This window comes from Pseudorca crassidens, chromosome 3, assembly GCF_039906515.1.
Source record: "Pseudorca crassidens isolate mPseCra1 chromosome 3, mPseCra1.hap1, whole genome shotgun sequence".
In the NCBI taxonomy this organism is placed as follows: Eukaryota; Metazoa; Chordata; class Mammalia; order Artiodactyla; family Delphinidae; genus Pseudorca; species Pseudorca crassidens.
Window position 1 is genome coordinate 168591012 of NC_090298.1, and position 22351 is coordinate 168613362.

Genomic DNA, 22351 nt, shown 5'->3' on the forward strand with positions numbered 1-22351 from the left:
AAGGGGTGGGTCAGACGAAGAGGGTCCCTGACTGCCTCTGATGCTGGGGGCCTGTGTGGGGCCAAGCTTCAGATGTCCAGCTCAGGAAGGAAACTTCTTCCACCCTGCAGGCGGGGAGCAGGGGCTGCGGTGCCAGGCCGCGTGCTCCACCCCCCGCCCCGCCTCCGGGTAGGCTCCACGCCTGTTCCATCCTGGAGGGGGAGACCGGAGCCCACCCCTGCCGGAGAACTCCGACCGCCGACCGCCGACCGCCTTCCCGGCGCCCACTCAGAAAAGAAGACACTGCAAAGACCTGGAGCTGTAATTCGCAGTGCTCGCGAGCCTTTAATTCATTATGAACCTAGAGGCAGGGGAATTAGGCAAAAATACAGCGCGCATCCTTAATCTCAGGTGGGAAAAAAACCAGGGTGGGTGGGTTTGTTTTTTGCTTTCGCACACAGACATGGATGTTATCTTCATGGGGGAAGTGTGCGTTCCCCTTTGCTGTGAGACCACCTGTCTGCACGAGTTGTCTGGGAACCCACGACCGATGGATGGGGTGCAGCAACCCAGAGGGACCGGTCACGGGGCCGGCCCACCGCCCAACCCAGGGCCGCAGGGGCGTCTGCCCGCTTCCTTTTATTCTCTTTACAATATAAATAGCATTTTCAAACTACATATGAACACAGTGACAGCGCCCTGGGGCAGGGGCTGCTGCATGCAGAGGAAACCCAGACATTCCGCCGACTCCCCTGGCACCTCCCGCCCCACCCGTCCCTCCGGGTCACCTGCCCCCTCCCCATCAAGGAAGTTGCTCTCCACTTCCCTTACATGGTTCTCTCTGGCCTGGCAACCGTTAGAGCCTCTTTTTTTAAATTAAAAAAAGTTCTATACAAGCAAATGACGCCCTCAATCCCCCTACAGGGGACAGCGGGGCAGCTGAGAGGCGGGGGGCTAAGAAGCACGTTTTTGCCTGGAAACTCAACCCACAATCCTTACGAGGCAGATTTCCTCTGAGCTGAAAACGATTCCCTCGCGCTCTCTCTCTCCTGGACACACAAATCCACGCGTCACGGAGAGGATACAGGATGTGCCAGCCCCTCGGGTTCCGGGGAAGACCCCCTGCACACCTGGGCCGTAGCCGGACCCCCCGAGGACCGCCCACCCGAGGCCTCAGCTGGGGGATGGGTCTCCCGAGGGGAAGAAGCAAAAGATGGAGCCACCAGAGGAGAGAGCGTTTATTTTGCAAAAGGCCACGCAGACAAGGGGCAGGCCACCCAGGGAGCTGCCGGTCTCCTTCCATTGGGCGCTGGCGGCGGTGCCAGCCACCTGGACCTTCTCGATCTCACGACTGGGAGAGAGTGAGTGACCAGGCGCCACCGTCCGGGATCCCTGGGTGCCCCCAGGCCTCACCGCAGCTACAGTGCATCCCCGCCACTCACAGACCAGCGAGACCAGAAAACACAACAAACGAAAAGACGAGCTGCCTTCATCTCCCGCAGCAATCTTGGTTCTGAGAAAAAGTACATTTTGTCTTGTTGTTTTTAAAGCCACAAATCTAGAAAACAACTTTGGGGCTTGTTTTTCCGTTTCTTTCCTTCTCTTCTTGCGTTTTTTTTAAACAATAGGTATTTATAGAAAGAACCTCACAAAGGTGATTATGTACAGAAGTCACAATCTCAAAGGCTGCTCAGGAGGCAGGCAATGCAGTAGCACCTTTTCGAGAAGAAGAGCTTACGTGGTTTACGAATCTGGGTTGAGGGGGTGGCGCGTGCCCCCGCCGGCCCCCCAGAGCCCACGTGGCCCTGCTCCCTGAGTCCGGGGGCGCGTGTGGCGTCCTGCTCGCTCCTGTCACCGAGGTAGCCTCTCGGGCCACGGAGGCGAGGACAGGGATTCACAGCAAGCAAATGCCTGGGCCCGCCGCGCCTGCCTTGCTGGGCCAAGGGGTCGCCGGGCGGCCGGCTGTCCTAGAACGGGGCTCCGGGCCAGCACTGCGCCTGCAGGAGGCTCTCCATGAAGGCCGGGTAGTCCGGGTTCCGCCCCGAGTCCTCCGCGGCGCGAGGGGTGCCCACCCGCGGGCGCTTGGCGGCCTTCACCTCTTCTCCCGAGAAGACATTTTCCTGCGGGGCCCCCGTGGTGACCGACTGCAGGAGATCAGACGGCACTGGGGTTAGTGTGGATGGGGTGCTGTGGCCTTTAGGTCTGTGTCCCCCCCCCAGAGTCCTGTGTTGAAGCCCTACCCTGCCACAGTGTGATGGTATCAGGAGGTGATGAGGTCATGAGGGTGCAGCCCTTGCGAATGGGATCAGTGCCCTTATAAAGGGATCCCAGAGAGCTCTCTCTTGCTCTCTCTCTCCACCATGTGAGCACACCAGAAGGCAGGTGTCTGTAAGCCAGGATCCAGCCCTCACCAGGCGCCGAATCTGCTGATACCTTGATCTTGAACTTCCAGCCTCCAGGACTGTGAGAGATAGCTTGTTGTGTAAATTCCAGTCTGTAATATTTTGTTATCACAGCCGGAACAGACTGAAATACAGGCTCCGCTCGGGGGCCTGGCTGGAGGAGATGCCTGCCCTGCTGGGGGTCAAGGGCCCTGGGCTGCTGACCCTCAGCCAATGACAATGTTCTGAGAAACAACGCTCACTGAGTGAGCCCCCCATCAGGCAGAGGAGGGGCCCTAAGCTCCCAGTCACTGGCTCCCTAGCAGGACGGGCGCCCTGCCATCCACAGAGTACAGGAGGCAAGGCCAGGGTGTATACAGGCCACTCGTCTGCCTGGCAGCTCCTGTCCGTCCCCCAAGGGAACCTGGCATCTGAGACCCCCACCAGCTCTGACTCAGCTCTTCCACCCATGGCCACAGCCCCCAATCCTCAAAACCTTGGATTAAACACAAAAGAAAGAAGACAGTGAAAGGCTGTGAGAAGAGGCCAGTCTCCCCTGTTCCTTTGTGCATTGCTGACCTGCAGCTCAGATCCATGTGCAGGCGCTTCTGTCTCCTCCTCGCCGGCCGGGCTGACCCTCTCATCCCAGACCAGGCAAAGGCCGAGGCAGGAGGTCAAGGCCACCTGACGGGTCACTCTCCCAGGCAGCAGCGCTCACCCCCAGCCACTTACCAGCCGGGACCGGACCCTCTTGGGGAGCTCCTCGTCCAGGGTGAAGATGTCACCACGCTTCACTGTCAGCTGGGACCCATCCTCGAACTCCACCTGCCAAGGGGACACAGTTCAGCTTGCTGGCTGCTCAGCCTGGCTGGCTGAGGCCCGACACCCGCACTCTCACGGCCTGCTTGCCAGACAAGCCACGGGAAGCAGCACAGGGTCAGCAGCTATCATCTTTCCCGCTGGGATACGGGTGGTTTCTCGTCAAAGATTCCACCCCTTTCAATAATTTCTTTTCCACAATTACGGTGAGAAGCTCACAACCAACTTGGTTTTTAAAAAAAACAAGGGCACTGAATTGTACGCTTAAAAATTGGTTAAAACAGTAAATTTTATGTTATGTATGTTCTACCACACACACACACACACACACACACACACACACACACACACACACACATCGGGAAGACACCTCCAAAGGGGATAATATTGGACAGTTGGACAACCTTCCAGCTTGTGCTGACCTTCTCAGTTAGTGGGCAAACGCCATCATCCCCAGCAGGACCTCTTCGAGGGCCCCGCCCCAGCCCATCCCTGTACCTGGTAGACAGGACCCCCTCACCTGGTAGATGTGACTGGTCACAGAGGAAATGAACTTGGCCCTGTAGATGTTGCCATCAGTCCACCGGAGCTCAACAAACTCGCCCTCAGGTGGGGGACCCAGCCGGGCACAGTCTCTACTCTGTGGAAGGAAGGACAGGCGGGGGGTAAGGGGCGCCCTCGGCCTCGGTCACCGCGCTCGCCTGGGCTAAGAAAGGTCCCATGTGGTAGATTTTGCCACCAGGAAGAAGGCAGTGCTCTCAGCTTGAACTATCAAGGGGAGCTGTGGGCAGGTGCCGAGGCCGGGGGTGCCGTGGCCATGCCAGCCCTGGGGTATCACCCGCCTGCAGGCATATCTAGACTGGCCTGGCTCTCTGCTGTTTCTACAGAAACAGGTGGCGCTTTCTAGCAGGGGCCCTACAGCCTGGGCCTGTCCATCAGGGACAATGGTGACCCTGGATGCAGGGGACCCCTGTGAGGGATCCGGCTACCTCCCTTCCTAAGGGCAACGCTTGCCCTGCGCCTGTGCCCGCCCCTCGCCCCACCCACCGCCACTGGCCCTGCCCCCTTCGGCCCTGCGCTGCTCACCGTGATGCTCTCTGGGTACAGGTTATCGCTGTAAGACCCGTCGTCAAAGTTCACTTCGTAAAAGGTCTGCGTGGTGGTGCCGATGACGCGGCACCGGTAGTAAAGCCCGTTGCGGTTCTTGGTGATGACCACCTGCCCTAAGGACACGGCCCTCAGGATCTGGACCTGGAGGCGGAGGGGGTGTCAGAACACAGCGGGGCGGGTGGGCGGACAGGGAAACAGGGCGGAGGGCAGGAGGGCACTCACAGTGTGACCCCCCGACTTGTGCTTGAAGCAGGTGATGGAGACAACGTAGGGCCAGTCGTCTGGCTCCATGAGGACGCCAGCGGCGTGGGCGCAGGTCACGTGGAAGGAGGTGGAGCAGTGCTCGCAGGAGCACTGGATGCAGGCGCCCGACACCTTCTTCATCCGCTTCCGGCAGTACACACATTTCTGCGGGGACACGGCGGTGGGAATGGGGCTCTGGCCGGTGCCTCTGCCCCCGCCCCCGCCCCCGCGGGCTGGGAGGCCTCCTGCCGGGCCCCCAGGTCTGTCTCCTGGGAGTGACTCTGAGACCCAGGGCTGGAGTGCGGAGTCCCGGCAGCCGGCCTTGAGTGGAGGCATCCTGGGAGAGTCTTGACCGCGATGTAGAGCCCCCCACAAACCACCCCAGGCCCACCAACCCGGCCTGCAGCTGCCCCCCAGGAGCACTTCCAAGACTGGAATAGGCACCAACAATCACACAGTGAAACGTGATTCATCCATGAAAAGGAGAGAGGCACTGACACTCGCTACAACGTGGATGGACCCTGAGAACACGATGCTCAGCGAGAGAAGCCAGGCACAGAAGGACACACAGGGTGTGATTCCACTGATGGGAAACGTCCAGAACAGGCAGGTAGATCCACAGAGACAGCCAGTGCGTTAGGGGTTGTCAGGGGCTGAGGGAGGGAGATGGCAGTCACCCAATAGGGAGGGGGTTTCTTTCTGGGGTGATGGAATGTTCTGGAACTAGATAGAGGTGATGGTTGCCTAACTCTGTGAATGTAGTAAAAGGAAAATGTTCTCTTTAAAATGGGGGATTTTTTTTTTTAAAGAAAATAAATATATAAATAAAATGGGGGATTTTATCTTAATTTTGAATGAGAGACGCTGCAGTGTAGCCCTTCATAAGGAGGGGCAGAGGGCCCACACCGTGGGAACGCCCTGCCGGGGTGACCTGCTCTGCTGGGCATCAGCTCCCAGGCCGCCGATGTGCACCTACGCCCACGCCCTGCCACCACTCAGCAACCACCAGCCCGTCACTCTGGGCGTTTAATAAGCGGGCCTTCACCGCTTTGTAAACCGCATTCAAAAGCCAGAGAAGCCCCACAGCAAAGGCGCTGCAGGAGTGCTGCCCGGCGCCAATCGATGGCAATGATATCTCATTATTAAACCGTCGATGCCTGATTCTCCAGCCGGCCCGCGGGGACAGGTGCAGAAGCACAACACGGCCCTTGAGGACTGTGCTCTGCGTGGCTCCACGGGGAGCGGAAGGTGGAGCACAGCTGCCCTGGCGACCGGGCCGCGACCCCACAGCCGAGGCCCGGGAGAAACCTGACAGCCAGGCCTGACACGCAGCTCGTTCAATCCAGCCTCCGGTGGCAGCTCATTATTCCGAGTTTACACGTCATGAGGAATACAGGCCAGGCCCCCATCGGGCCATTTATCAAGGGCTGAGCTCAGGGCTGCCTTAAGGGTGAGTCCCGTGTCTGGGACTCCCTCACTGGAGGCAGTGAGGCGGGGGTGGGGATGGGGGGTGGTACAGGGTGGGGTGTGGACATTGGTGGAGAACAGTGGCCAAGAGGAGGCCAAGGGCTGCGGCTGGGTGTGCCATCAGCCATGGAGGCCGCAAGGCACCATGTCCTATGTCTCCGGCCTCCCCTCTTCCCCACCGGCCCCTGCCGTCATCCCTCACTGCCTGCCTGCCAGCCCACCCTCCCTCCCATCAGGATGTGACACCGGCCTCTACACCTCACGGCAGGGCCAACGAGAGGGCAGAGCTGGTTCAGGGCACTCGCCCCGGCAGCCTCGCAACCTGACCTGGCCTGGTGAGAGGGTGAGCACGAGGCTCAGGCCGCCGGCAGGCTGGGGCCACCCCCGCTCACCAGGACCAGTGGCCAGGGAGTCACGGGGACAGAAAGTTGGGCGGGTGACCAGGCGTGACCGTCCCCGAGCCTGCGGCCTGCACATGGCCCCAGGGAGGCAGGCGGGCGCCGGGCACGCAGGAGTTAACCACCGGCTTCCGTGCGAGGCTCCATTAGGCAGTACAAGCGAGCCTGGTGTAAAAGGATTTTTAATTCATCGTTACAAGTGCTGGTAATGAAGAGGCTGCAAGCTGGAAATGTCAGATGGTCCATAACGCGTCTGGGAGGGAGGATCTATCACGGCAGAGCGCACCGCACCATCACTCCACCTGAATAATGAGGCCTTTCCCGCCCGTGCTCCTGGAGGAATCACCCGCAGGCGCCAGCCTCTTCCTAACGCCCGTCCTTGCTGGGCGGGGCTGGCGCTGGCCCCAGTGCCCCCCGTTTCCTGACCAAGCCCCGTCCGTCCCCTCCCACATGGCTCCAGCTGGCTGCCCACTCAGCCCTGCCCGGGGGCCCCGCACCTGTGGGCTCCGCGGTCGGTGTCTCTGTGCCTTCGCTGGGACTCCCCGCTGGATTCAGTGCCCGCAGCCCCATTTCTTTGCCTCCTGCCCACTAGAGGCCTGGAGGAGCGTCACTAGCCAGGCCTGCGCCAGGCAGCTGGGAAATAAACCAGGCAGGAAAAGCAGCCAGGATGCTGTCCATACCCCTGGGCCAAGGACCTAGCTCCCAGATGCCACAAGACACATCCCATCACCCACATGTCCCCCACACGGCCACCTGCAAACTCACAGGTGGTGATGACCTGAGAGCACATGCTGGTGCTCAGATGGCATGATTAGCGCTTTCTGTTGTGGCCCAGCTGATGCTCCCCACACAGGGGACTGTTAGCAGCCCCATTTTACGGAGGGGAAGGCTGAGGCACAGAGAGGTCAAGGAATCTGTCCAGTGTCACACAACTGGCTGGTGGCCAAGCTGGGAAGGGAAGCCAGTGTTTGCTCACTGTCTGCCTACTGCCCACTGAGCCAAAGGCTCTCCCAGATGGGGGAGGGGTGTGTGTGTGACCAGCAAGAGCGGGAGGCGTGAGCCTTGCAAGACCACACCTGCCCAAGGATGGCCGTGCTCCTCAGAGGGGCCAGTGATGGTACTCCTACAACTTAGGAGCAAAAAAGCCACCAGCCCAGTTCAAAAATAGGCAAAGGACTTGAATAGACGTTTCCCTAAAGAAAACATATAGAGGGGGCTTCCCTGGTGGCTCAGTGGTTAAGAATCTGCCTGCCAATGCAGGGAACACGGCTTCGAGCGCTGTCCGGGAAGATCTCACATGCCGCAGAGCAGCTAAGCCTGTACGCCACAACTACTGAGCCTGCGCTCTGGAGCCCGTGAGCCACAACTACTGAGCTTGCATGCCACAACTACTGAAGCCCGTGCACCTAGAGCCCGTGCTCCGCAAAGAGAAGCCCATGTACCACAATGAAGAGCAGCCCGTTTGCTGCAGCTAGAGAAAGGCTGTGCACAGCAACGAAGACCCAACGTAGCCAAAAATAAATAAATTTAAAAAGAAAGAAAACATACAGATGGCCAACAGGTACACGAACAGATGTCAACATCACTTAATCATCAGGGAAATGCAAATCAAAACCACCTGTTAGAATGTCTATCATCAAGAAGACAAGAGGTATTGTTGAGGATAGAAAGAAAAGGGAACCCACATGCACTGTTGGTGGGAATGTAAATTGGTGTAGCTGCTGTGGAGAACAGTATGGTGGTTCCTCAAAAAATTAAAAATAGAACTACCATACCATCTGGCAATTTCACTCCTGAGTTTTTGTCTGAAGGAAAAAAAATCACTATCTTGAAAAGACACCTACACCCCCATGTTCACTGCAGCATCGTTTACAATAGCCAAGACCTGGAAGCAACCTAAGTGTCCCTTGACAGAAAACAGATAAAGAAGATGTGATGCAGAAATACAATGGAATATTACTCAGCTATGAAAGAGAAGGCAATCCTGCCATTTGCAGCAATGTGAATGGATGTTGAGAACATTCTGCTCCGTGAAAAAAGCCAGACACAGAAGGACCCATGCTGCGTGGTTCCACTTCCACAAGGCATAGGAAACAAACTCACAGAAGCAGACAGCAGAGTGATGGTCGCAAGGGTGGGGGAGGGGAAATAGGGAGCTGCCGTTTAACGTGTGAGAAGTTTCAGTTAGGCATGATGAAGACATTCTAGAGCCCTGCTCGATGACTGTAACTGGATTGGGTACTTAAAATTCTGTTTGGCGGCATATCGCAGGTTAGGCAAGAAAGAACTGGGCAGAGTGCGGGTGGCTTCCTCTGTGCGAAAAGCTGGAAATAGAGACGGGGAGGGGCGCCCTGCTTTTCTCCGGGTACCCCCATGGCTATTCAGAGTAACTGATGGCCAAACTGAAATGCGACTTCTGCTTCCCTGGCAGCTACCCTGCATCCCTGGGGCCTAGGGACTCTCCAGGGCCCCTACCAGCTTCCACCGCTGCTCGGGGATGGCGCTGATGTCCACGGGGTGGCGCTCCATCACGTTCAGGAACCGCACTTCCGGGACGGCGATGGCGCAGATCACGTGGATCCACCTGGGGGGGCGGAGCGGGTGGGGTCAGGGGTCACAGGTGCGCTCCGTCCCCTTGGGGTCATCTCACGATTGTGCGCACCGGCTGGCCAGGCCGAGGAGACCTCATCTGCTCCTGCCGGTCCGGCCCCCGCCCCGAATCGCCCCTCAGGACACCCCAGGAGGAGAGTCCCTTCTAACGCACCTCCTGTCAGTCGTCATCTGCAGGGCGCCTCCCCGAAGGTTGCACAGGCAGCACTCCTACAGGGACCAGACAACAGCCAAGTGAGGGGTGTGCAGGGCGGCGCCGCCTGCCTGCTGCTCCGGGACCTGCTCCGTCCCCCGCCCACGGTCCTTACATTTCAAACTAGCGGCCACAGGAAGCGATGGGCCGAGAGAGTGCGTCGGGCTCCACCCGAGACCCAGGGAGGTGAGGCCGCCAGCCCAAGGTCACCCTGCGGGATCGGGCGAGCCCGGGGCCCAGGACCGGCTCCCCCACGGGCCGCGCCGGCTTTCAGAGCACCACCCCAGCTGCAGGGGCGAGTTACCGCAGTCCAGGCGTGGGCCGCGCACCGGGAACACGTCCAGCCCTCGTTGACCAGCTCTGGGCGGATGCCGTAGCAACCTGGAAGACAGGGGCCACCGTATCTGTCACCGCAGCTGCCCGCGGGCTGCACGGAGCCCCCTCCCGCCCCCGGGGCGGGGTGAAGGGCGGCTGCGGCATTGAGGGTAATTGTGCTCACCAACCGCTCTACCTCAATCCGGGCCACTGCACACAGAGCCGGAGAAAGTCTGGAAGCTGACGCGGGGAAGGAGAGCTGGCCCCCAAGCGGGAGCCCTGCCGGGTCTGGAGGCTCAGCCTGGCCCTCGCCCCCCACCCCAGTCTGGGAGGCTCGCCCAGGCTCTTCTGAGCTGAGAGAGAGGAAGGTGGCCGAGCGGTGGTGTGAGATGCAAGGTGGGCCTCGGGGAGCCCTGAGTTCAGAGCAGCAGAGCTGGGCCCAGAGTCCACTGTTTCCAAAAGCGCAGCCGGAGGCTCTGGGTTACCAAGGTGTTGGCTTTGGGATGTGGTCCGGGTTTACAGTCGCAGAGGGAGCATGGGGGAGGGGGCATGGAGGAGGGGAGGAGGACCATGCCTCAGAGCAAGGGCAGAAGGCACAGCCTGCCCCAGGACCCTGCCTCACCCGGGGTCACTGCCCAGCAGTCCTGCGGGGACCCTGAGCCAGCCGGGGCTCGCTACCCACCAAACGGGCTCTGTGGGCTAGAGGGGCCATTGGCCAGTGCTGAGAGGTCCCTGGGGAAAGGACAGGGAGAAAGCAAGGCAGCGGGAAGGGGGCACCCTGAGGGATGGCAAGGTACCCGAGAGCCCACACCTGGCCCCCTGCTCCATCCCCTGGGGCCCTCAGCCAAGGTCAGGCCTGGGGGTGTCCCCCTCTGTCTGGTGCCAGGGCTCAAGGAAGATGCCTGTGCTGAGGACTCTGCCTCCCAAGGGCAATGAGGGAGGCTCCTCTCCCCCTGCGTGGCTGGACCTCAGGCCCCTCGAGAGCGGCAGGGTGGTGAGCTTGGCTGCTGCCCACCCCCTCCCCCCCAACCCCGACCCCGGGGGGCCCATCTGCCCAGGAGCACGTCTCACAGCCGGGCCCGGCCGGGCAGAGCAGACGGGTTCCCAGCCAAGAGACAGAGTGAGCTCCGGGCAGGCCTCTGCAGGGCGGGCGCTGGACAGAGATGTACACACGCAAAATTAAGCGGCTCCAGGAAGCTTTCTCCCTGTCCTGGGAGCTTAATCTCACATTCGCTGCCCCCTCCCACCCAAGAAGGGGACAGACATCCATCTTCCTGTCTCAGGCTATGGTTGGGACTTCAGGGTTTGGGGGAGGGTAGTCACCGATGGCAGAGATAAATCCGACCCCTGAACCACTCTAGAACCTCAGCTCTAGCATCAGTTCCAACTCCGGCCCCAAAGTGTGGAGTTTAAAAGCGTCACAGCCCCTGACAGGTACCTGATCTCCTGCGGCCTCCCAGGCCCTGGGCGGGGAGGGCAGGCCTCGGTGGAACCTCCCAGAAGGAGGCTGACCAGGCAGTCCTGCCTTGGCCAGGGGGAAGGGCAGGACACCTGCCCCCAAAGGTCAAGACCCCCACCCCATGACGCCAGGTCCCGCTATAGGCCCGAAGCAGCAGCCAGAGGAAGGGGCGAGGGTGGCCGTCTCGGGAGGGTGAAGCGGGGCTGTGTGGTGGATCCCTCGGCTCTCCCCGCTCCCCAGCACTCACTGGCATGGACCTGCAGGCAGCACTTAGCACAGGAGATCAGCAGGCTGGTCCCGTCATCGCCGATGTAGGAATTGGCGGGGAGTGGCTCTGTGTTCTCCCCACTGGAGGTGAAGCACATCTCGGGGATCAGCGGCCGTGTCTTCTGACCGCTTTTGGAAGGCGGTGTGGCCGAGGGGCCCTCCCCGAGGGAGGCCTGGGGAGTCTCCTTCTCGGTCTGTAGGGACTGCAGGAGGAGGGCCGCCATCAGTGGAGAGCCCAGCGTGGGGCGGGCAGGGACCCCTGACATCCTTGAGTCTATCCTCTGCCCCTCCGTCCCCAAGCAGCACACCCCAGGCTGCTCTTTGCCGCACTAGCACCCCTACCAGGACACCTGCAACTGCCCCACCATGGGTGTCCCTGACGTACCCTCCCAGCCCCCAACCCTGCTTCAGAAGCCCCCGAGAGATCCTCCCCAAAGGCAGTCAGACTCTGTCCCATCCACCCAGAAGCCCTCCCACTTAGGGTTACTTGCAGACAGCACAGTCACTGTCCTGCTGCCCTCACCCCTCTCGCCCTCATCCCACTGCCCCTGGCTCGCTCTGCTCCGGCCACAAGGGCCCCCTCACGGTTCCTCCCAAACACCAGGCGTGGTCCTGCCCTGGGGCCTTTGTATGTGCCGTTCCCACCGCCTGGGGCGCTCAGATCTCTGCTCACATAACCAGCGGGCCCCCAGGCCTTCCTTGCTCTGTCTGTCCTCGTGGTCCTGACCATCACCTGATGCCGTGTTATCTGTGTATCTATGTGGGGCGTTCTCCCCACCTGTGACTCACACGCGCCCCATGACGGCTGTACCCCAGTCCCCCCAAATCCAATCAGATGAAGAGACTGTGATGAAAACATCCTGCCCATGGCACCGGCATCCAGCAACACTGGGCCTGTCACAGGGTGGTGGGGCTCCCAGATGAGCCTCCCCAGCACCCAGTGACAGAAGGACTCTGACCGGCTCAGGGCATAAGGAAAGAGGCCACCAGAGACCACTGGCCTGATGCACTGTGTGTGTGTGGTGGTGGGGCCCTGGGGCGCCCCATGTGGCAACTTGGATTAGGGGACCGGCTGGTTTCCAAACAGGCAGAATGTCCAGCCACAGCCCTTCCCATGATATGGGACAAGCGAAGCCTGGTCCCCGACTCTGAGGGCTCCGGACTGCGGAAGCGGCAGCCCCGCAAGTCCCACTGATACCGTGGACGGGATTAAGCTGAGTCACAATGCTTCACTTAGCAACCGGGATTAAGGAGATTCGCCTCTTAAGCCAGTGTTCCCAGTGATGACTTCCAGCGGCGAGGGGCGTGCCTAGAGAAGACGTCTGTCTGGACGTTTCGTCTTACTTGTTTCCACGACCAGATGTTGCCTCACTTAGGGACCACAGGTCCTGGCAGCTCTGAGTGGCAGAGCCCTCGAGATGGGTGTGCTGCCCTCAGCACGGGGCACAGAGCTCGGCTAGCTCAGCTAATACGTGGAAGATGCCAGGCACTAGGCTGGAAGCCGGGGACCCCAAAACAAGTGAGACCCGGCCCTGTCCTCCAAGGGCTGATAAACAGAGGGCAGGAGCAAGAGCAGAGGCGGGTGGGGGAAGCTGGGGGGCATGCCAGAGTCAGCTTGGGATAGCAGGTCCAGGAAGGCTTCCTGGAAGAGGTGGCAGCTGGGTGGAATCAAAGAGTGAATAGAAATCCATCTGGCGAGGGAGAGGCCTGGGTGGGTGTGTGGGAGATGCTGGGGGACAGCACGGAGCATGCTATGTGTGCGTGCGGGGGCAGATATCACAGGAGAGGATGGCTGTGGGGCATGTGCAGAGGCCGGGGGCCGTGGTGAGCCTGGCGGGCTTTCCAGCTGGGCCCTGCGTGGCTGTGGTGAGGTGCTAACAGGAAGGGCAGGAGGCAGGCAGTGGTCAGGGCTGGGGGAGGGGGACATGGCAGGAAACCGGTTAAGGAGGAAACCGGGAGGACGTGGTGGTGGATGGTACAGGGCAGAGTGCGGGGAAAGGCCACGATCACAACTTGGAAACTCAGGACAGAGCTGGCGGCCGCGTGGCGCCAGGCCACGCGTGTGTCTTCGCCCAGCCCCAGCCCCCCACTGCCAGCCCCCGTTCACCACGCAGGCGCCTACCTGGACCCACCCCCGGGCCCCCTGCCTGCGCTGCCTGCTGGGCTGGGCTGAGGGCCTCTCAGAGGACAGCCATCTGAGATGCTTCCTTGCACTCTCATCCTCTTTGAGGCACATTGATAAATTACCTTCCAATGAAACGCAGGCCCTGGGCTCTCTCCCCGCAGCCCTCACAGGGGCCTTCCGTCGGGCTCTCCACCGAGCCCGCTGTGGCTCCAACAGCAAATGGGTCCTTGGTCCCCATCACCCTCCCTTCAGGGGTAAGGGACTCCCTTCAGGCAGAGCGAGCCCTGGCGCCACCGGGAGCAGGCGGATGCTGCCCGGCCCGGCATGGCCTGGGGGTCCCTCAGCACCGGCTCACCTGGCTGTACGGGTAGAAGAGGGTGCAGATGGCACAGTAGGGCTCCGTCAGGGCGGCCGCCGCGTTGAACTTCCTCTCAGCCTGGAAGCTGGCCGCCTTGTTCTTCCACTGCAGGGACAGCAAAGACCTCAAGGCCTCGGGGTCACCCACGTCCTCGTCCCCAGAGAAAGGGAAGGCTTCTGGAGTAAAGTGGGAGGGGGGAGGAGCTTCAGCACCCAGGGCCCCACCCCACCCAGTGCGCGCTCGAGGGGATGGGTCCCCGCTTCTCGGCCCCTGAGCCCCTCCGCAGGGAGGTGCCCTGGCCCCCCTCAGCTCAGGGCTGATCCCATCTGGGGACAGGAGATGGGATGGTCAGGCCTTGGCAGGTCAGGCACAGACTCCCCTGGGAGTCGGGCAGGGGCACTGCTGCCCCAATGTCCTGTAAGATGGAGGCCACTGACAGATGTCCCTCCCATCACCTGTCACCGGGCTGGCCTCCGCCGGCCTCGACTCCCAGCTCACTGTCTGCAATCCCCCACATCCCATTCCTGCACTTCCTGAGGACACAGGGGTGCCATCTGCCCTGGCATCAGCATCAGCAGTCCCCAGGAACCTGCCCAAGGAGCAGGGTCCTCATCCCTGGGGCCCCAACCTTCCCAGCAGCTGGGCCAGCATGGCTGGTACCACAGCCGTCCCAGCTGTAAGGCCAGAGGCTGCCTCAATGCACGGGGACCCTGGGGCCGCATCTGATCTCCAGAGAGGCCCCTCCTGCTCCCAGAGCTCCAGCCCGAGACCCGCTTCTAGAACCCTCCGCGTCCTCGCCCTCAAATTAGGTTCAGAATCAAAGAAGCCACCCAGGCACTTTTCACACTCCGCGTGCGTCTTAAACGGAAGGCTGAAGCGGAAGATGATAAATGGGCTTAGCAGGATTTCTGCACGTAAGACAATCACTCCGACTTTCAGCCGAGTGTTAAATAGAAGCTTCTCCGTCTCTGCCCCTCCAGCTCCAGTGCCACCGCCTCTTATTCCAACTTCTCCCAGGCGCACGCTGGGTTCAGGCAGGCAGGGTCACTTCTGTTGGGACTGGCCGCTCCCCAGTCCGGCGCTGACTTTCCCTGAGGGCAGCTTGGCCTCAGGTCAGAGATCAGAGCCTGGAGCATCGTGAGTCACAGGTGTCTGCGGGGTGACGGCCAAGGGCGAGGTTTCCTCTGTTCTCGAAGCAGCTTCTCCCACTTCGGGGTCACGCGGCCCTGTCTCCGGTGCAGGGAGCGCAGGGCCAGGACGTCTCTGCTGGAAATGGACTTGGAAATGGGCCAGTTCCGGGCCCCATGCTGCTCCATGATCCTCTAACTCTGAATCCATTTCTCAAGTCTCTCCCTGGGGGATGTGGCCGGCACCTCTACCATCGTTCGTTGCTGCCCTCTGGAAACGCTCTGCGCCAGGCATCCAAACAGATCCCGAGGCTGTGAGAGGATGAGGTGTGGTCCTCGCTCACCTGGAGGGCCAGGAAGGGACACAAACGCACAAGGGCCACGGCAAGTGTGCTGGGGGTCGTGGGCAGGAGCCTCTGCTGACGGCATCTTCTCAGTTCTCACAGGATAAGGAGGGGGCAGAGGTTACCACGGAGACTGTGAAAGCATCGCACCAGGAGCTCTGGGTGACAACTGGCCTCGGCGTTCCCGGCATTCCCAGCACCCACCGTGTGCCTGGCACCAGGCCACACGCTTCACAGGCCTCAGCCCCGTGCACCTCCCTGGCAGGACCCCTTGAGGGGGGCCAGAAGACCCCATTTTACAGATGGGAAAACCGAGTCACAGAAAGGCAAATGGCACCACGGTCCCCGGCTCCGGGCAGTGGGCTGGGGTGTGAGCCCAGGTGGCTGCACCTGCCCCTCAGAGGCCCCACTCGACATCTGAGGCCCTGGGCCCAGTAGAGCAAGCGCCCCCGGGGAAATGGAGCAAACAAGGGCAGGGCAGAGGCCTGGGGGCAGCCGGGCCTGACTCGGGAGCTGTGGGCTGGGCAGGGGGCACCTCGGCCCCACAGCATTTGGGGAGGGTCTGAGGCTGTGCCGGGGAGGGGTCTGCAGGCCCGACCTCGGCTGGGGGTGGCGGGAGTGAGCAAGCCGGGCGGGTGGCAGAGGAAGGCAGGGCAGGGGCACAGCAGAGCCAGGGGCACCCTTGCTCACCCTCGTCACTTGAGGCCTCCTGCTTGACCACAGACAGCGGGGACCGGGTGGGTGGCCTGCCCAGAGGGTGGCGCCGGCTCTTCTTGATCTCCATCTTCAACTTGGAAAAGGTCGACGGAGCCTAAAATGGCACAGGAGGCCTCTGTGGGAGCAGCTCTGGGGCCGGAAGTAGAGGCGGTGGAGCCCAGCTCAGAGGGACCCCAGTGTCCTCAGTCAGGGGCAAAAGACCCCAGGAAGCGGGCAGCCAACACCCACAGTGGTTTCTTTTCTTTTCTTTTCTTTTCTTTTTTTAATATTCATTTGTTTATTTGGCTGTGCCGGGTCCTCGATGTGGCACGTGGGATCTAGTTCCCTGACCAGGGATCAAACCCAGGCCCCCTGCCTTGGGAACGCAGTTTTAACCACTGGACCACCAGGGAAGTTCCCCCAACGGTGGTTTCTAAACCACGTACGTGCCGTTGGCCTCCGGGACAGGATCCACAGGGGCCGTTTGGATGAGCGGGGCTGTGGCCAGCACGTGGGGCAGGGGGACCCCCGGCCCCAGGGACCCAGTGCCCCCTACCTGCACCTCGCCGGCTCCGCTCTCCTCCTCGGGCCCCGTCAGCTCCATGGGGGCCACCTGCTCCTTCCAGGTGGGGCCCTTCTGGGCAAAGTGCTCAGAGGCCTGCTGGCAGGACACGCGGCCCTTGTCGCCTGCCGCCGGGCCGGGCCGCGGCACCACGAACAGCATGGGGATGATGGGGCGCGGCTTCACCTCTGGCTCCTCGCTGGGTGCTTCGGGGGGCACCACGTTGAGAGGTGGTGGCGGGGGGTTCTCCTCGGCGGCCTCAGGGCCGGTGGCCGGTGCCGGGATCTCTAGCAGGGGCACCTCTTCGGTGGGGAACTGGGTGGGCGGGGGCGGCGGCAGGTGGGGCATGAGCGGGTGGTGGAGGTGCAGAGGGCCATAGCTCTTCTTCTTCCGGTCGCTCTTGGCCTTGGCTGGCCGCAGCTTGCCCCTCCCGTCCTCTGTGGGGACAGAAGAGAGATGAGTCAGAGGCGGGGGCCGGGGCACCCCAGGGGCCAGTGGCCAGGCACCCCCTTCGAGCCCCCCAGCCGGAGTGGGAGCCGGCTGCACTAGTTGAGGGCCCCTTCTGGCCCAGACAGGCCTTCCCCCAAGGAACCCGGGCTTCGGGCAGTTGTCACTGCTGCCAGGTCCCCCTGCCAGGCGGCCGAGCCCTGGAGCAGCAGCACCCTGGCCTCAAGAGTCCTGCCACACGCTCAGAGCGCCTTCTGGAATGAGCACGGGGCGCCGAGGCGAGCTGTCGGAAAGCAGCTGGGAAGAGACCGGCTCTGAACATCCTTTCTGAGGGGAGGGGGGAGGAGGTGGGATGCATTTTCTTTTCATGTGTCTGAGTTTCCTTTATTTCTACAGTAAACGCACACGGTTTGTGGAATTTTTAAAAAGCAAAACCTTAGACAACAAACCATAAACAAGTGGTTCTACTTGTGTGAAACAGAAGTGCCAGAGGGGCCTGCAGGGCCCGGAAGACGCGAGGGCCGGCGCTGCGGGGCTTCCTGACAGGTGACGGGGTGGGGAGGGAGGTGGACAGGGAGTGTCTTCAGCAGCATCTTAATTCAGGACCACAGCGGGCGTGCAGCTCGTCAAATAAACGGAGATGGGCGGTGTGGTTGGAGGGGTCATGGCCCCCAAAGACGCCCACACTGTAGCCCCGGGACCTGTGCATGCGGAACCTGACATGGCAGCAGGGATCTGCAGATGAGGTTGAGCTGAGGATCCCGAGGCGGACCCCACATACTAACAGGGATCCTTAAAAGCAGGGGATCCAGCTGGGGCCAGGGGAGCCGTGACTACGGAAGAAGCCAGAGAGATGCGGCACTGCTGGCTGTGAGGATGGAGGACGGGGCCGAGAGCCAGGGATGCGGCACCTCTAGAAGCTGGAAAAGGCAGGGAATGACTCTCCCCTGGAGCCTCCAGAGGAGCCAGCCCTGCCCATGCCTGGATTTTAGTCCAGCGGGACCCATGTCGGACTCCTGACCCCTAGAAATGTCGGAGAATAAGACTTGCTTTCAGCCACTGGGTCTCTGTGGTCACATCACACAGCCACTGGGGATGCATGTGGGCGGGGGGCTCCACGAGGCCTGCTGTGCTCAGGGCGAGGTGTGCAGAGCCTCAGGGATGCCCGCCCACAAGGACCAGCGGCTCAGAGCACAGCCTTCGGGCCTTCCCTGCCCACCTGGAGAATGGGCACACGAGCTCAGGCCCTCACTGCCTGTCCTGGGTCCCCACAGGCTCAGGACGTCACATGAGGTGTGCCAGCAGCTGATACCCGGGGACGTACTGGTCATCCTACTGATGGTACCCGTGAACCGTTGGTTCCAATGCGTCACAGTCTGGGTCTCTGAGGGCCGGGAAAGTAAGGACAACTCGCAGAAAAGCAGTGGTCCCTCTCCCGGCTAAACCTGTTACCACGTGACACGTGACAGGGTCTGCTGGTCCCCGCGGCATCCACACTTACCTCTTACTATAAAAACCTGTCCGTGTTTCACCCCCGTCCCTCAGCCAAAGATAACGACACAGGTGGGATGATGCTCCCAAGGGCAAGGCCATCACTTAGTCCTTGACCGGCCCTGACCCAGGAAGGGGTCAAGCAAGGGCCCTCCCTCCCTTCCTCCAGGCAGATCCCTGGCCCTGAGCGCTAGGAGGTAGCCGACCCCCACCCACGGCCCCCACTAGGCAAGCTGCAGAGGCTTGAGCCAGCCTGGCCTTCGTGGAGGGGCCCCTCTGGTCGCTGCAGCCCGCAGGGTCCTGAGCAGGCAGCCGAGCTTTTCAAGAGAGGCTCAGAGGAGGGAGCGCTTGCCAGCGCCCCCCATGCCCTCTGGCCCTGAGCCTTCCAAGGGCAAGGGTGCAGTCAGGATCCCTCCTGTGCCTTTGCCCACCTGGAGGAGCCCAGCACGCTCCCCAGGACCCCCCAACTGACAGCACCCCAGGAACAGTTATCCAGCCAAGGAAAGGAAATGGGCATTCCGCAGACAAAGCTGCTTCTCCTCTACAGATGCTGGACTTGGATGGTCCTGGCCACTAAAGGTCACCTCCCTGTCCCAGGAGACGTGGGAGAGGGGGGATGGGGGGGCGCTGAAAGGTGGGGGGCGGGGAGAGGTGTGGGGTAAACACTGCTCATAAGGTTTGGTGACAGCAGCCCAGCCCCAGGAGGTGACCAAGGGCCCAAGAGATCAGGCTCCTTCCTGCCGCTTCTACTGATTTATAGAAATGGCGCTGAGGCAGCCCAGAGCCCCGTTCTGACACGGCAGCAGGGACTTCCGGAGAAACGGCTTTGTTCTCTAAGGAAATCCACTATGCCCTCCTCCCTGACAGTGCGGCCACCCGAATGGAAGTCCAACGACGGCCTCCCGGGCCTCAGGACAGCAGAGCCTGCGAGCTGCCCCGGCTCCAGATGCTGCTGGGGAAGGACACGTCCCCGGCTCCTTCCTCACGGCCACTAGGCCCTGGGAAGCTGACGGGGGCGCACCCAGAGGACCCTGTTAGAGGACAAGCCCAAGGGCACTAGGGACGCTGCGGAGCCCGGGCCCCATCTGTCCTCACGCCGTGGGGACCACCGCAGGCCTAGGGCAGGCAGGCCGCACTTGGAAAGCCCCTTGGTTGGCCCGCCTGAAGGAGCCTCGAAATGGAGCTGGAACGGTGGCTCGGACCCGAGCCGGGTCCCTCCCCAGCACACAGGGCCTCTCACCACCCCCGGTGTGCAAGGGGGCGCAGAATGGCAGGGAACCCCTCTGCCCCAGCAGGGTTGCTGAGGCCCGTCTGGCACTTGTTTTTCGCGGGGAGGCACAGCCAAGAATCCCCCCACTGCCGACGGATGTTACAGCCGCGCCAGCTTCCGGGGCCCCCATGCCTCCTCTCCCACCAAAGTTCTCCCAGGGGAGAGCAGGGGGCGCAGGGCTGCTGCCTGGCTTAGGGACCCTGCCCTGCCTGGCCCAGCCGGCCTGCATCCCTCCTGAGCCGAGCCCAGGCCAGGCCGGGGGACTGTGGCGTGAGTGTCAATGCCCCGCCCAGCCTGCTGCTCACCGCTGGGTGCAGCCGCCCCGGGTCTTGTCCTAAAGCCGTCAAAAAAGGTGCGTGAGGGAGGGGGAAGTGACCCAGGGCGGCTGCACACCCATCCCCGGCCCTGCTCTGCCCTGCGGGGGACCACGTTCTCTGGGACCAGCCCTCCTGGGGCCCTGCCGCTGCCCCTGCCACCCCCAGCTCCAGAGCTGCCAGAAGGGACAGTGGCCGTGCTTGGCCAGAGCTGGCCAGGGCCAGGCAGGAGGAGGGAGCCCTTGCGGTCCCAGCAAGCCAGGTGGACACGGGCTGCCTTCCCGCCAGGACCAGGGCTTTGCTGTGCCGGAGGCTGCTGATCCCATCCTGGGCCAGGCCACAGGGCAGCTGCTCTTGCAGACCCCTGGCAGTGGGAGCTGGTGGGACCTGGCAGCCAGGAGGGGAAGCAGCCCCCCTCCCCAGGCCAAGGGACCCGCAGCCAGCCGGGCCCCCTCCTGCCCCTGTAGGGTCCGGGCACCTCCATCCTGCCCGCCTCCGCCTACTCCAGTCAGGGAGCTTCCTACGTGAGCAGCGGCGGCAAGCACACACCCTCCCGACGCAAACCTAAAACAAAATGTCCTGTCCTCGTGCCCGAACGCCCCTCACACTCACAGCTCTGAGGGGCAGGAAGCTGGCGTTAAAGGGAATCTAGAAACCACTTTAACGTCTTCCACTCGTTCCCCAGACGTGTTTGCTGTCACCCCCGACTGTGAGCACTTATTTATTTGATGCATTCAGAGCGATCTTCCTCCAAGGGCTTGAGGGACAGCCCCCGACTGGGGCGTGTGGCTCCCCAGCTGTGGCAGCCTCCTTCTGTCCCCTGAAGGGACCCCTTCCCCTCTAGAGGGGCTGATGTTCCGGGAGATGTCCCAACACCCCAACTCCTCCTTCTTGGGAACCAGGCTCTGGAGTGGAACAGGGACGGGGTGTCTGGAAAAGGGAAGCAGCCGGCCGTGAGCAGAGGTGCCTCCTTGGGAACGTCCCCGCTCTGCCTGGGGTCCACAGCCACGTGACCCTGAGCCCACCACAGAGCACGGAGCCTGCAGGCCTTTTGGAGAAGCCCTGGGGGTCCTGGGCTGAGGCCCTGGAAGGGGGACAGAGTGGCTGCAGATGCCAGGAAGGAGGGCACACATCCTGCAGGGTTTGGTCTACAGCAGCATGTTTTACTCTCAGTGGACACAGAGACCACCCCCCACCCCGCCCCGTTTAGGTAACAATCTGCTTAGAAAAGGGAAAACCGGAGAGGAACCAGGCCTTCGCCGTGCGTGAGCCTGCGGCCACCTCTTGGGATCCCGAGACACCGAGGCACAGTGTCCCTGTGACGGGGCCGGGTCCAAGCAGGGGGTGACGGGGCATGGGGGTGCGGCTGTCTCTATAAACAGTCGATCGGTTTGGGCGAAGGTTCATTTTAACGCAACTCAATTAACGAAAAGAGAGCCATTATTCCTTTGCTAAGCAGTTGGGTAAACAGTGCGGCTACTCTCGCTGGCTGCCCTGCATCCGGCCTCAGGCCGGCAGCCCCTTGCGCCTGCTCGAGAGGGAGGAGAGATGCCCGTGGTCGCAAGGCATCCTTCCCACCCTTCCCAGGAGGGGTCCCGCTAAAACCCTTGTCTCTCAGGACTGTCTGAACTGGTCGGGCCCAGGAGCCCCCGCCCTGGCTGGCCCCCGACGGGCTGACTCCGCTCCTGGGAAAAGCCGCTTCGGGCTGAAGCCAAGACCCTTGGGACAGGCGTCCTCCCACAGGCCCTGAGCGGGGTGTGCGTCCTCTCCTTTTACCCTCCAACAACCCCAGTGGCCTGCCGAGGCGGCGTCCAGGGCCCGGTCCCCAGATTTCAACCTGGACTCTTTATTTCCACCTGCTTTTTCTCCCACTTACCCCGCCCCCGTGAGAGCACCGATGCCCCCTGGCAACTTTACAAGGTGCCACCTGGGGCGGCCCGGGTGCAGAGCCCAGCCTGTTCCTGCCCCGCCCCACGCAGCCCACCCTGGGGCAGGGCGGTCACCACCCCAGTCCTTGCCAGTCACACCAGGGACACCTGCCGAGTCTCCCAACCTCTTGGGCCAGAACCCCAACCTAGCCATGTCAACAACCACTGTCCTAACCTCCCTACAGCTCACCTCCACGGCCTCTGGAGTCAGATGCAAACGCCTCACCTGTTGATGGGACTCGGGGCCCTGGATCCCGGAGCCCACAGCAGAGGGTCCATCATTCATTCACCCACCGCAGCCCATGCTCTGACTCGCCCCACGGAACTGGGGCCCGGAGCACTCACGACACAGGCACAGAGCCGGAAGGACCACGTGCCCCTCCCAGCTGCAGACCACCCGCTCCGAGGGAGCCCCTCTTGGTTTTGGCACGTTTACTCTGTTACAGGC

General features: G+C 61.8%; 1 protein-coding gene across 4 annotated transcripts in view; it reads right to left on the reverse strand.

Annotated features, from left to right (window-relative positions):
• Window positions 1–299: 299 nt before the first annotated feature.
• Window positions 300–22351, reverse strand: part of KDM4B (lysine demethylase 4B) — a 111646-nt gene continuing 89594 nt past the window's right edge. For 2 of the 4 annotated variants that reach the window (XM_067734082.1, XM_067734087.1), the window contains 12 exons: window positions 16448–16890; window positions 15886–16006; window positions 13722–13900; window positions 11222–11444; window positions 9505–9581; window positions 9162–9217; window positions 8873–8981; window positions 4512–4697; window positions 4266–4430; window positions 3700–3819; window positions 3093–3185; window positions 300–2123 (listed from right to left, as the gene is read on the reverse strand). In XM_067734082.1, the coding sequence (XP_067590183.1) occupies window positions 1947–2123; window positions 3093–3185; window positions 3700–3819; window positions 4266–4430; window positions 4512–4697; window positions 8873–8981; window positions 9162–9217; window positions 9505–9581; window positions 11222–11444; window positions 13722–13900; window positions 15886–16006; window positions 16448–16890 (1949 nt within the window). In that variant the 3' untranslated portion in view covers window positions 300–1946. Of the gene's footprint in view, window positions 2124–3092; window positions 3186–3699; window positions 3820–4265; window positions 4431–4511; window positions 4698–8872; window positions 8982–9161; window positions 9218–9504; window positions 9582–11221; window positions 11445–13721; window positions 13901–13924; window positions 15196–15885; window positions 16007–16447; window positions 16891–22351 lie in introns of those variants that run through there. The other 2 variants (XM_067734083.1, XM_067734084.1) reach the window with 2 other exon arrangements.